The sequence below is a fragment of the Ostrinia furnacalis genome, unplaced genomic scaffold (genome assembly GCF_004193835.3).
Source record: "Ostrinia furnacalis isolate ACB-3 unplaced genomic scaffold, ASM419383v2 OfSCF2838, whole genome shotgun sequence".
NCBI lineage: Eukaryota > Metazoa > Arthropoda > Insecta > Lepidoptera > Crambidae > Ostrinia > Ostrinia furnacalis.
Genome location: NW_021133077.1, coordinates 370,259 through 384,543, shown reverse-complemented (window position 1 = coordinate 384,543; position 14,285 = coordinate 370,259). Strand labels below are relative to the sequence as shown.

At 39.3% G+C, this 14,285-nt stretch overlaps 1 protein-coding gene across 1 annotated transcript in view; it reads left to right on the top strand.

Moving 5' to 3' along the window:
* LOC114356615 (cadherin-23) overlaps positions 1–14,285 on the top strand; it is a 70,262-nt gene that overhangs the window by 53,998 nt on the left and 1,979 nt on the right. Inside the window, exons 31-32 of the mRNA XM_028309870.1 lie at positions 363–698; positions 2,115–2,313. Coding sequence (XP_028165671.1) covers positions 363–698; positions 2,115–2,313 — 535 coding nt within the window. The remainder of the gene's footprint in view (positions 1–362; positions 699–2,114; positions 2,314–14,285) is intronic.

Below are 14,285 nucleotides of genomic sequence, written 5' to 3'. Positions count from 1 at the left end.
TTAACGTCTACAATCCAGACGCGCTTCATCGATTCTGCGATACGATTGGTCAAAACAGCTGACGTACGCTGTTTACGCTGGCGTACGTCAGCTGTTTTGACCAATCGTATCGCAGAATCAGAAGCGCGTCTTGATTGGAGACGTTAAAAATTACCGTAATCGGGGCTCTGCCTTAGGCTGGGTTGCACCATCTTACTTTAACTTTGACAAACGTCAAAAATCTGTCAAACTCTATACAAAAAACACCGGTTATCGTTAAAGTTACGGTCAAAGTTAGGTGGTGCAACTCAGCCTTACTAATTTAACAGATCGTACTTTCATAAAATTTAAAGTTACCTACTTAATAAAAACATTTTCCGCAGGTGCTCGCAAACGACACAGGCGGTCTCCACGACGAAGCTCACGTGTTCATATACCTACTACGCGAGGACCAACGCGTACGTTTCGTACTACGGGCGCACCCGTCCGAAGTTCGAGACAGAATACACATCTTCCAAGAACAATTGGCTCGTGTAACAGGCGCAGTAGTTAACGTAGATGATCTTAGAGTCCACGAGAATAAGGACGGATCGGTGGATAATACTAAAACGGATCTGTACTTGCATTTGGTGAATGGACAAGACCATTCTGTGTTGGAGGTGCAGCAAGTGTTGAAGATTGTGGATAAGAATATCGAGCAGCTGGATGATTTGTTTAAGGTAACTACGAATGATGACAGGAACCTTATTGTTATTTATTAGACTGAAAGGTATTTAATTTCAATTTCAATTTAGTTTTGCTTAAATTTTTTTTATGTTGTTTTGTGTCAATGAATAAAATATTTCATTTTCAATTGGTTAGGGGACAGTAAATGTAATAGATATCCCGTCAAATTAGACACTTGTTGCAAAAATAAACTGAGGGCAGTTGAAATAGGTGTTTTTATCACTAGTTCTGCTAGTATGACGCGTGTCGTATGACGTCACGCTTAGTTAGTTCCATACAATGCATAAATTTTTTTTTTTTGTTTTAATTCAAATTTCAATGCTTGTTTTACATTTTATTTAGGGTTATTCTCCTTCAGTAGAGATTAATGACCTATGCTGGTTTAATGTATTCAATCGAAGTCCGTCCGTCAACTGTCTGTTGTTGGTCAAAATATGTGCGGTTTTCTATGTTTTTACATTTTCAAGACTCGTTTTTACGTCATTTTCAAGATTTTCGAGATTATTTAAACAATATTAAACTGTAAACGCCTCGAATATTGTGGATATTTAATCTAAATTGAATTAATTAAAGAAGAACGGTCACGCCCCATACAAAAAAAACCCAGACCCGACAGAAACGAGACATACCTCAGTTTTTTTGTCATGTCTTAATTAGTTAAATTATATATTTTTTATATTCGAAATCTATGTATAACACCAAAATATTACCCTTTGTTTTTGTTCAGGCGTTATACAAAAACTAACACAAAATGCCTATTTATCACCAAAATTAGGAAATGTATGTATCTAAATGTCTATTACAGCTGCTATGGAATGTATCTAGGTGACCTGGAGATACAGCCGGTTTATACAGGGTGATTATACATATGGAACGATAAGTGATCTCACTCGATTATTTCTAAACTATACAAGATATCGAAAAACTAGTTACTGATTCTGAAAGTGCTTCACAAGCTCTTTCAAATGATACCAATAATAGGTTACAGATTATGGAAGCTGGTAACATTGAATTTTTGGATTTTGTAACTTCTCGTTTCCACCCTGTATAATCCGGCTGTATCTCCAGGTCACTTAGATACATTCCATAGCAGCTGTAATAAACATTTAGGCACATACATTTACCAATTTTGGTGATAAATAGGCATTTTGTATTAGTTTTTGTATAACGCCTAAACAAAAACAAAGGGTAATATTTTGGTGTTATACATAGATTTCGAATATAAAAAATATATAATTTAACTAATTAAGACATGACAAAAAAACTGAGGTATGTCTCGTTTCTGTCGGGCCTGGGTCACAGATGACCGTTCTTCTTTGACAGTTGAATTGAAATCCGAATTTGGACAAGGATTGAATATGGGAAACGGACTTTGGGTTAACTTTATAAACAAGCCTTTTCACCTACAGGAGTTCAACGTGCTAGACACGCAACCAGCGGAGTACCAGCCGCTAACGGCTGAGTCGCTGTCGGCCAACCAGGCCGTGTTCTGGCTGGTGTGGAGCACGCTGCTGCTGGCTGTACTGCTGCTCCTGGCGCTGCTCACGTGCCTCTCCCAGCGGGCTGCCTACGCGCGCCGGCTGAAGGCCGCCACCGCCACCGCCTACTGTGAGTACTGACCTCTAACAAACACAGGACAGAGTGCGCCTACTGTGAGTCACCACTGGCCTCTATAAACACTGGACAGGCTGTGTCATTACTGGCGCTGCTGATGTGTCTCTCCCAGCGCGCCGACTTTAGGCCGCTACCGCCACCGCTTACTGTGAGTCACTAATCACTGACTTCTAACAAACACTGGACAGGCTGTGTCATTACTGGCGCTGCTGATGTGTCTCGCAGCGCGACGACTTTAGGCCGCTACCGCCACCGCCTACTGTGAGTGCTAACCGACCTCTAACAAACACTGGACAGGCTGTGTCATTACTGGCGCTGCTGACGTGTCTCCCCCAGCGCGCCGACTTAGGCCGCTACCGCCACCGCCTACTGTAAGTCACTAACCAGGCTCAAAGCCTCCACCGCCACCGCCTACTGTGAGTCACCACTGGCCTTTATAAATACTGGACAGGCTGCATCATTTCTGGCGCTGCTGACGTGCTTCTCCCAGCGCGCCGACTTTAGGCCGCCACCGCCACCGCCTACAGTGAGTCACCACTGACCTCTTAGGGGAAAGCCACACGGTGCGTTCCGGCGCCGCACCGCAGGCACTCCACACTTCGATTGAGTGAGACGGTGCCGTTGCGGCGCCAAGAGGCGTACAGTGATGCGGCAAAATGTTTGCGGTGCGGCATCTCCCTAACAAACACTAGACAGGCGGCCAACTAGGCGGTGTTCTGGCTGGTGTGGAGCACGCTGCTGCTGGCTGTACTGCTGCTCCTGGCGCTGCTCACGTGCCTCTCCCAGCAGGCTGCCTACGCGCGCCGGCTGAAGGCCGCCACCGCCACCGCCTACTGTGAGTACTGACCTCTAACAAACACAGGACATCACTAACCACTGACTTCTAAACACTGGACAGGCTGCGTCATTACTGGCGCTGCTGATGTGTCTCTCGCAGCGCGCCGACTTTAGACCGCTACCGCCACCGCCTACTGTAAGTCACTAACCAGGCTCAAAGCCTCCACCGCCACCGCCTACTGTGAGTCACCACTGGCCTTTATAAATACTGGACAGGCTGCATCATTTCTGGCGCTGCTAACGTGTCTCTCGCNGGCAGCCGAGCGAGCATGGCATGCCGGGTATATGTTACGCCAGAGCGGAAGGACCGCACTTCCCGCAGCGCCGGAGATAAGGCAATCCTAATGCTTGCTTGCATGCATGCTTCCTTGCTGCTTGCTTGCATGCTTGCTTGCTGCTTGCTTGCATGCTTGCGTGCTTGCTGCTTGCTGCTTGCTGCTTGCTGCTTGCTGCTTGCTTGCATGCTTGCTTGCATGCTTGCTTGCTGCTTGCTTGCTGCTTGCTTGCTGCTTGCTTGCTGCTTGCTTGCTGCTTGCTTGCTGCTTGCTTGCAGGCTTGCTTGTTTGCATCCTTGCTTGTGCTTGCTGCTTGCTGCTTGCTTGCTGCTTGCTTGCTGCTTGCTTGCGTGCTTGCTGCTTGATTGCATGCTTGCTGCTTGCTTGCATGCTTGCTTGCTGCTTGCTTGCATGCTTGCTGCTTGCTTGCATGCTTGCTGCTTGCTTGCAGGCTTGCTTGTTTGCATCCTTGCTTGCATGCATGCTTACATGCTTCCTTGCAGCTTGCTTGCATGCTTGCTGTTTGATTGCATGCTTGCTTGTCTATTTATATTTAATTTTGTTACTTATATTTTATGTGTATAACATTTTTATATTTCATATTTGTTGAAATTATGGTATTTTGTATATTATGAAAGGTAATATTTATGGCATTGGTTTAGATGCCAATAAATGTTAAGCCTAGAAATCGTTATTAAAAAAAAAAAAACAAAAAAAATATATACTAAAATATTATTATAATAAAAGTGGTTATGGCAAAAAAAATATGCCTTATGATTTAATCTGTATGAACGTTATGCGAAATGATGAGTACCTATGCCAAAAAACTTTATGCACTCTTAAATTATGACAATATTTTTTATGCAACCGAATATGGACCCCAAGTTAGTATGGGCACGTGTAAGGTGACGTCGCACTAAGCTACATTTAAATAAAATTAATAAGGCTTTTTTATTTTCAAATCGATTTCAATATAGGTACTTTTATAGATGGAAAAAGCTTTAAAAACTTAATTATTCAGTAAGTGGGCTACATTATAGTGCTCTTCAAAGTAGTTAGAGTAGGCGCACACCGTTGATTTTTCGTCGGCCGATAGTTTAGTCGGGCAGTTGATCAGTATGGGATTCTTCATACAAATTAAAATCGAGCACAACTATCGACCAACTAAATCAACGGTGAGCGCCTACTCTTAGTCGTCACATACCATTGACTTATATTTGGGCAGGTCATCCGACGTGAAGCGGACGGAATGGTTCCTGGACGCCTTCCCTGGCTGCATCACCTTCATGGTAACGCGTGGTAATCTGGAAAAAAAAACATATTGAATAATTACCTAAGGCCCGATTCGACCAAACTTTTATCCGAGAATAACTCCTGGTATAACTGGCACATTGACAGTTTCAGTACGGGAAATAGTATGTCAAAACCTCAGATCCTAGAATATGAGGTCAAAACTGACGATTTATTCTGAGATTAATTTAATACTCTTGTTTGGTCGAATCCACCCTAAAGAAATTAATTTTAACATTTTTAACTTACCTTTAATAAAATCCCTCGGTTTCGTCCACCGCGTTGTGTAGTCGGTTGCTCTGCGCCAGTTTGCACAATTTATGTATGAACCGATTTCAGTTGGTAAACAACAGCGGGATTATACAGGGTGTTGGGGAAAGTTAAGTGGCATAACGTTTTATACTTAAGTGGGTAATAAGACCATCGATTTTCAGAAATAAAAAGTACCTAAGTACATCAATTAAATTTCCGCATCTGTGGTCTAGTGGTAAGACCATCTGCTTCAGACACAGAGGTCCCGGGCTTAATCCTAATGGGAGAAGATTTTTCTGTTCGTTTTGGTTGGTGCTAGGGCTTGTCCTAAGTCCGCCTGGCTAGCTACCACCATCTTAGCTAAGTCTGTCGCCAAAACAACAATGAAAACAGCATTGTTGTGTTCCTTCTCTTACCTCTGGCTATCTAGCCAGTTCCTCTGTAGTTAAGGATTCCGGGTGAAGCTCGCTTCCACCTTCCACCTAATCGTCACTTTCCATCAGGTGAGATGTAGGCTAGTAGCTTCCACGTTGTGGATAAAAAAAGTTAACCTTTGGGCTACACAGAAAAAATCTTTTGGCGGTTATTGTAAGTACTATTCCAGTATTTTTACTGCTATATCATGTCGCCAAAGTCAGCAAACGTTTTTTTAGTTTTCCAAAACACGAAACATCCTGTATACGGTATCCCAGCCAGTCGTACTTGGTACGGGCGCGCGTGAGGGTATCGTAAAAAATAAAATCATAGCCGACCATTTTGCCAATGATCTGCCATTTTGGACGGCTTTAAGCAGTACCTTTCTTTAAAGAATTACAGTATTTTTTAAGTTAGTAACAGTTATTTTGGGACTTAGCCTTCCCTTAACCATGTTATGGGTAGCTTAGGTACTTCATGCATTTTATTTTTTCATGGATGGGCCAATGATTCAGCCTAAAGTTTGCAAGCATGACTTATTTACTTATTTCTCACATTTCTCTAGATTTGGCATCACCAAAACTTTCGATGCTTTTCATTTTGAAAAAAAAGCTTAGGTGATATTAAAAAATCTCATGATGTCACTTGACACATTTAAAACAACAAGCAGCGTTCTTCTAAGGCGTGTCTTGTGATGTCACATTCTTTCTTCTTCTATTTCCTAGTCCTTTTTTCTATTATTTGGGGTCGGCTCTCCTTGTTCTGAGGCGCCAGGACAGTGTGTCCTGTTCAGCTAATAACATAAATAAGTTTAAAAACTTGTATCTCTTTTATTTTCAATCTGATTTTAATTGTGAAATTCGCACATCCACATCTAGACACTGTACTAAATTGTTTATTTATTAAATTATGATTATTCCCTGTTGCATATCCCGGTCCAAGTTTGACATCATTTGGCATGGCGGAGTTATGATTAGAGGGCACGCCATGGCGGCACGCACGCTCCCTCGTTACGTTAAGGGCAGGTTATTTGCCTAAATAATGCACAAAAACCCTAAATATCTACCATAAAAAAGCGAAAGGTCACTGACTGACTCACTCATCACGAAATCTCAGAAACTACAAGTGCTAGGTGTCTCAAATTTTGCATGGGGCTTTTAGAACGTAAGGTGCTCCTCACTAAGACGGGATTTTGCAAAATTCAACCCCTAAGGGGGTAAAACGGGGTCCACGCGTACGAAGGCGCGTACACTATCACTATTAATAAACGTGTTAGCAAGCTGAAGTGGCAATGGGCAGGGCACATAGCACGATGAGCTGACGGCCGATGGGGCAGCAAGGTTCTGGAGTCAGGGCCGGCAGCGTAGGATGTCAGTCTGTCACAAGGGGGACAGATGATTAAGTAATTAGTGTTTCTGTGGCTCTAATTTTGTGGTTGACGATTTGCTAGTTGTTGTTGAAGGTTGAGGAATTCTCCCTGTCCTCTCTGCCTACCAACCAAAGTTACAAAAGCTGTGACATATTAATTCCGAAATCGCTTCGTTAGTTTTTGTGGAATTACTTCTGTAGTAAGTAACTGCGCCTTAACATAGTGCTTAAAAGTCGATCATTTGTTTTGGTTTGTCTAATATTGCAAGGTTCAGATTCATTATTCATTTTACGAGTGGGTAATTTAGGAAGACCTTAAATGGTGTTGATTTCCAACAGCCATGCAATCGTTTTTGTTGCTAATATTATTTTTTCTGCGAAAACTAGATGGCGCTGTGTCCATTGTTGGTTTATAGTTTACACCAGCATTTTCCAAAGCGGGCGATAACATTGTGGGCATGGTTTTAGAATATAATCATTCTATTTATTATAAAACAGAGTAACAACAAGCAGAATATCAACTTCACAACTCGTTTATTTTATTCGAAGTGTCGATCGTATTCCAATGTACAAAACACAAGATTGTCCGTGGTTAGTTGAAATGAGGTTTCTATAGTCTGGTCCGTGAGCACGTAGAATTTTGTCCAATGACCCCTAGCTACCCATCCTTATCGTTCGCGCGTAATTATGTTGCTATCGTGCTCGCACACTCACTGCGGGTGCCCGTCGCACAGTCACGACAGCAATATAATTACGTGCGAGCTTGGACGAATAAACGCGAGCGATAAGGATGGGTAGCTAGTAGTGTCCGACCGAATGTTCGGTTTCGGTTTCGTTTTCGGTTGAGTTTCGGTAAAAACACGAGTTTCGGTTTAGTTTAGTTTTCGGCGGCAAACTTGCCGAAACTACGACCGAAACCGAATATGCATTCGGGAGTTTCCGCGCTGTTATCGGTCATGTTCGGCGCGTTGAATAGTCATGATTTCTTTTATTACATTAAACTGACGGTACTAAATCTCATTAAATTATGTTAAATAATAAATTAAATGGGACGAATCCAGAACGAAAAATATTTTTTTTTTTAATTCAGTGTTTCGTCCCAGTGAGAGGAACCTGTTGTGGGACGAATCACTGAACTAGCCATTAAGTTTTATCTCGTTTTATGTCGTTATAACATAAGAGCGGGTGTAAACATAAAAGGGTACTTCTCATTTACACTCAAATTTGGTGGTCACACAATAATAGTTCATAAACGGTATAAGTTAGAACAATAACTTTGAAATCAGGTGATAACATATCTATTTAGCTACATACAAAATAAATTTTATCGTAATAGAAGCAAAAATAATACGAAAACATCACATGAAACGATACAAAACGGGGTCATTTTCCGCGTTCTCATCGTGTCACACCTTCGGTTGCAATGAAACATTTGGTTACTGCATTCACAATTTTCATTCAAATTGTGTGTAGCATATACTAAAATCATCGTAATTAAATATACTTTCCACACAATGGTTAAAAAAATATCTTCTTATAATTATTTCGAATTGAGGAAGGAAAATACGTTGGTCACACGAGTTTAGGTACCTAAAATTTTGAGTAATCATACAAGATTGCCGTTAAACCGAACACCATCAGCCAGTCACTGTGTTCTATTCGGTTAGCGTCAGTCGCGCTCCTGCTATTGCGGAGGTGAGATAAGTCGATCTTCGCTCCGCGAAAAAAATACGTAACTTTTTGTGATTATCCATAGACATTCCGTCGCTTGCTTGATCAATATTTTCTACCTCTAAAATTTAAACAATTTAATTGAAACTTAGGCCATTGAAAACTTAACATGTTAGACTTATTTGTGTAGTATTCGACTTGAACCGTTAAACTCAAATTTAGGGATAATGAATAAAAAACTAAAATTTTCGTCACCTTCGTGGCATCACCTTCGTGGTGTTTTATACACGAAGGTGATTTTAGGCCACGAAAGTGATTTCTTGCTTTGGTTTATTTTAAAATATAATGACTGGTGTTTAAGTTTTTACAATATTTTAATAACGAATAAATTATACGTGTTAAGTAGAGTTCAGTACATCAATAAAAAAATAAGGGCCTCGTATTTTTTTGTCTGTATGTCTGTATATGTGACTGTGTATCTGTTTATAAGATAAATTTAATCTGAAGTTTGAGTTAAAAGTTGTACAACAAAAATACGAGGCCATCTGGCCTCAATAAATAAACATATTTTTTGTTGAGGGACTGATAAGAGTTCTTTTTTATTGAGGTACTGATAATCTGCTCTTTTGCCTCCTATCACATAAAAAAATATATCCTTTTTTTAGCTTCTTTAGCATTTCAGAATGCCATCAGTATCACCCTTAAAACCAATTGCGTAGAATCTTGTAACTTAGTAGGTAACGTTATCGGTAAAATTTTATCTTGTATTTAAGTACCTACCTATTTATATTATGTTATTGCCATTTATCTATGAAAATAAGACAAAATATATGTTTTATAAATACTTAAGAGTCATTTACGGTAGTAAATTTTGTAAAAATTATTGCTGTGAAGTACAGAATCACTTTCGTGGCATCAAAAAATTCAAAACGTTAAAGCTTCCAAACCAGACTCACTATTTGACTGATTTACTGAGAATACACTCTTCACATCAAGCGCTACAATTTTTGTTTAAAAAAAGTTGAAATAAGTTAAAAATAAAATTTGCCACGAAGGTGACGATGAGAACCGTGGCGATGAGAAATACCCAAAAAAAATATTCAATATGACTGATAAAAGTATAATCAAGTTTAATCTAACCTATAATTTTTTTTTTGGTTCGCAAATGCTATACGTAAACAAGCATTACCTAGTTAATTAGTTAGTAATTACTATAGTGCATTTCATGGTGATAATATTATGGATTCAGAGTTTCAAAGTTCATTTTAGGATTTATCACCAAGGTATCCAAGTGGCAAGTACTTACAGTACTTAGATACTAACTTACGTACTACCAATTTTTTTTCGAGAAATTATTAAGGTAAAAGACCCGACCATGGGACGGGTTATGTAGATGTCCTGAATATTGCGGTTAATAAAAAAAACATCTAGACTATAAAACCTTCTTTTTCTTTTTTAATACATAATTTGATACCTTTTAGAGTAAAAAGGTGCTTTATAAGTTAATTCTCTTTAAATAATGCAATTTAAAGATAAAACAATAAAGACCGACTGATTATAATAACGTTTTCTTTATTTTTCCCTCAAAATATGAGCCTTATAAGGAAGTTTCGGTTTCGGTTTCGGTTTCGGCCGAAATAGACACCGTTGCCGAAATTCGTTTTCGGTTTCGGTTTCGGTCGTAAAACTAGTTTCGGTCGGACACTAGTAGCTAGGGGTCATTGGACAAAATTCTACGTGCTCACGGACCAGACTATACCAACACATGGCAGGCCTACAGAGGGGTCTTAACCGAAAAAAAAATAGGGGCGTTGTGTAGAGGCTTGGGGAGCCATTTGTAATTTCATCTATGTATTAGGAAGACTCTTATGCCCATTTTCACCATCAATCCCTAATTTTTAAGTGACCCCTATGAAAACAAAATGCCTGTTAAGTGTTACCATAGGTGTCACTTAAAAATAAGGGACCGATGGTGAAAACGGGCATTAGACACCGACACTGAGCTCTCGACTCTTGACTACAAAATGAGGGCACTAAAATAATCTATTCTCAAAGTGGGCAGTAGACAAAAAACTTTAGGAGCCCCTGGTTTACACAGATAAGCCCCCCTAGACAAAACGCACTTTTTGATCGAATCGAAAATCGCATCCGTGAAAACTCCATACAAAAAAGGGGCTTTTCGACCACTTTTCGACTGGTTTGCGATTATAATTTGCACTTTGTCTAGACCCACTGGTTTACACAAATAAGGTGTGGGTCGGTATAACAACCCAAAGCTGTCAAATTGGATTTGGCGGGAAAAACTTATTTTTTAAATTTAGGTAATAATCATGGCACGGAAATGGGGCGTTTTGATAACGTAACTTTTACTCTAAACAAATAAAACAGCTTAATCAAAGCTAAATTAGTTACTTTATTCATGTAAACAAACTTTATACTTTGCAACAATTAGACATACTTTCTCCAGCCTAACGTCTACAGACTGAAAAACTGAAAACACGTTAATAATATAAATTCATTCAAAAATTACGATTTGCGTATCAACTATACAAAAATATTATTCATAATTATTATTTATATTTACGTAATTCTACATAGTTTGTGATGTTTGCCAATTTTTGGCCTAATTTTACAATGTTTTAGGAAAAGAACCAGTTTTGTAAAATACTCTTAAATACGAATATTTTATAGCACCTACCTATGATTTTAAGGCACATGTGATTTTTAATAGTGATATAGGATTAAGTATAGGATCATCTTTCATTATCTTATTTCTATTGGCAGTTAACTATAGTAATAGAAATGCGTAGGATATTTTTAGGCTTTGTATAAGTGACTACGAAACAAGCAATTAACATAATGCACGGTTGGCAGAGCCGCCAAACAAAATGTTAAAAAAAAATATGAACTAGTGATGGATGTACACATGTTATCAATATTGAAATCGATTAAATTTGTGCATATTCGTCTGCGAAATAATATTAAAGAAGACAGTTAATTTAACTGAATAGAAAAGTAAAATAACAAAACTTATTGAAAACTTTTGATTTTATTATTCGATTACAAATTCAAATTAAAAAATAAAAATAGGAAATCAAAATAGCACGGATACAAATTAGTGTAAAGTTGACTTATTTTTTACAAAATAAAATAGGCATGTAAGTAGTGAATTTTCAATTAATTGAAAAACTAAATAAATAAGTACAAAATGGTAAAATCTACATTTCATCCAAATTTTCAAATATAGGGCAATATCTTGATGTCAAGATAAGTTTTTAAAAAAATTTCATACTACTTTAAATTAATTTTAAATCGGTTATAAATAGTAGTGGACGATTATAAACGTAGTAAAACAATTAGATTGTGTTATTAAAAATAATCGATTAAAATTATAAGGTTTAGATAATAAACAATAATAGTGACGTTTTATTTTAAATATTATTATTATTACAATAGAAAGCATCAAAAGAGTTTAAAGATAGCAAATAATCGATTAATTAATTCAATTAAGTTCTCAATTCACAATTGCCCACCACTATCCAAACGTCACACTTTGGCGCGAAAAACAATGTTGCCACATTCAAAACGAAATAAGTACTAATGCGTAAAACCTCTACGTTACACCTAATTGTTAAAAATAGCAACAAATGCTTTATTAAATACTATAAAACTATTAAAATACTATTCTTAAGTAACTAGTATAAAATAACATGCGTTTAATAATTGCGTATATTGAAACAGTTGGCTCACTTCCCTTTTAAGAAGACAGTGTGACCATAATTTGTATTTTTCCTTTTATTTGGAAGACCGTATTGCATTCTGGATATTTTATAGTAGAGTATTGTTATAATCAACACTGGATTTTAAGTATGATAAGTTGTTTTTTTTTGTGTTCATGCTGCGCAAACCTATGCTACTTTGTCATAATGGTAAATTAATGTTGCCAACTTTTATGTTTTCTACTATTTCAGTAGTTTCTCTTCCTCTGGGTTGCGGGGCTCTACACTGTTGTTCGGTGTGCACTGTTGAAAAAAAGGATAAATTAAAAATTATCGTTTTAAGAACAGTTGCAAAAGTAAGTACAGTAAAATATTTTGGTTCTTTTTTGGCGGTTAATTTAGTAATAAATAAATGGTTATTTTATACAGTGTGAGTCACGTTAAAGTGTACATATGAAAATAGATGAAACTAGACCTATTTTTATCGACAAAAAAGAGGTCAAATTTTTTTTGAGATTTTTTAAAAAAAAATTATGGATTTTTTTTTCTTCCAATTACTTATTGTAAAGAAAACTTAATAACTTTTAAACTAAGCGGTATATCCTGATAAAATAAAAACAGTAATAATGCTAAGTAACAGGCGATACTGAAAAAATACATAAAATACCCAGAAAATGCCAACAAATAATAAAAAATGATACTTTTTGAAAAAAATCTGCTTAAAAATTCGTATTATTTTGGTTATTTGATAAATTTCTCCAAAAAATGCCCCTATAACAGGTGGTTTTTATTACTTTGTATTATTCTCTATCGTATTATCTTTGTAAAACCAAAAATCGCATGTCTCTATACCTATCACAACATTTGCTATGATCGTTTGAACAAAGGCCTGCCACAACATTATTATCCGCTACAGGTAGAGACAATTTTAATTTTAACTAAAATGCTTATTTTACTTCGAAATCTTTTGTTTTTATTTGAAATCTAACTTGTCTTTATCAAAATTACAAATCTAGAGCCATTTTCAGTTTTCTCCCAGCGCGCCGACTTTAGGCCGCTACCGCCACCGCCTACTGTAAGTCACTAACCAGGCTCAAAGCCTCCACCGCCACCGCCTACTGTGAGTCACCACTGGCCTTTATAAATACTGGACAGGCTGCATCATTTCTGGCGCTGCTGACGTGCTTCTCCCAGCGCGCCGACTTTAGGCCGCTACCGCCACCGCCACCGCCACCGCCTACTGTGAGTCACCACTGGCCTCAATAAATACTGGACAGGCTGTGTCATTACTGGCGCTGCTGATGTGCCTCTCCCAGCACGCCGACTTTAGGCCGCTACCGCCACCGCCTACAGTGAGTCACCACTGACCTCTTAGGGGAAAGCCACACGGTGCGTTCCGGCGCCGCACCGCAGGCACTCCACACTTCGATTGAGTGAGACGGTGCCGTTGCGGCGCCGCATGCCACCATGTGTACAGTGATGCGGCAAAATGTTTGCGGTGCGGCATCTCCCTAATAAACACTAGACAGACGGCCAACCAGTTCTGGCTGGTGTGGAGCACGCTGCTGCTGGCTGTACTGCTGCTCCTGGCGCTGCTCACGTGCCTCTCCCAGCGGGCTGCCTACGCGCGCCGGCTTAAGGCCGCCACCGCCACCGCCTACTGTGAGTCACTAACCACTGACTTCTAAACACAGGATAGGCTGTGTCATTACAGGCGCTGCTGACGTGTCTCTCGCACCGCGCCGACTTTAGGCCGCTACCGCTACCGCCACCGCCTTCTGTGAGTCACCACTGGCCTCTATAAACACTGACCAGGCGGCCAACCAGGCGGTGTTCTGGCTGGTGTGGAGCACGCTGCTGCTGGCTGTACTGCTGCTCCTGGCGCTGCTCACGTGTCTCTCTCAGCGCGCCGGCTCAAAGCCGCCACCGCCACCGCCTACTGTGAGTACTAACAGGCCTGTTCATCTCCGCGAGTTTGCATCGAAAACAAAACACGCGCGACTACACTTCCTGAGATATCTAATCGCTGACAGGACAATCACGAGCGAGCATTGACGCACGCACGTGTATTCTTCACCCATTTGCATTGTAAAGACAATAAACTATGTATGATAGAAAAAAGAAAAAAAACGGTGGTGTA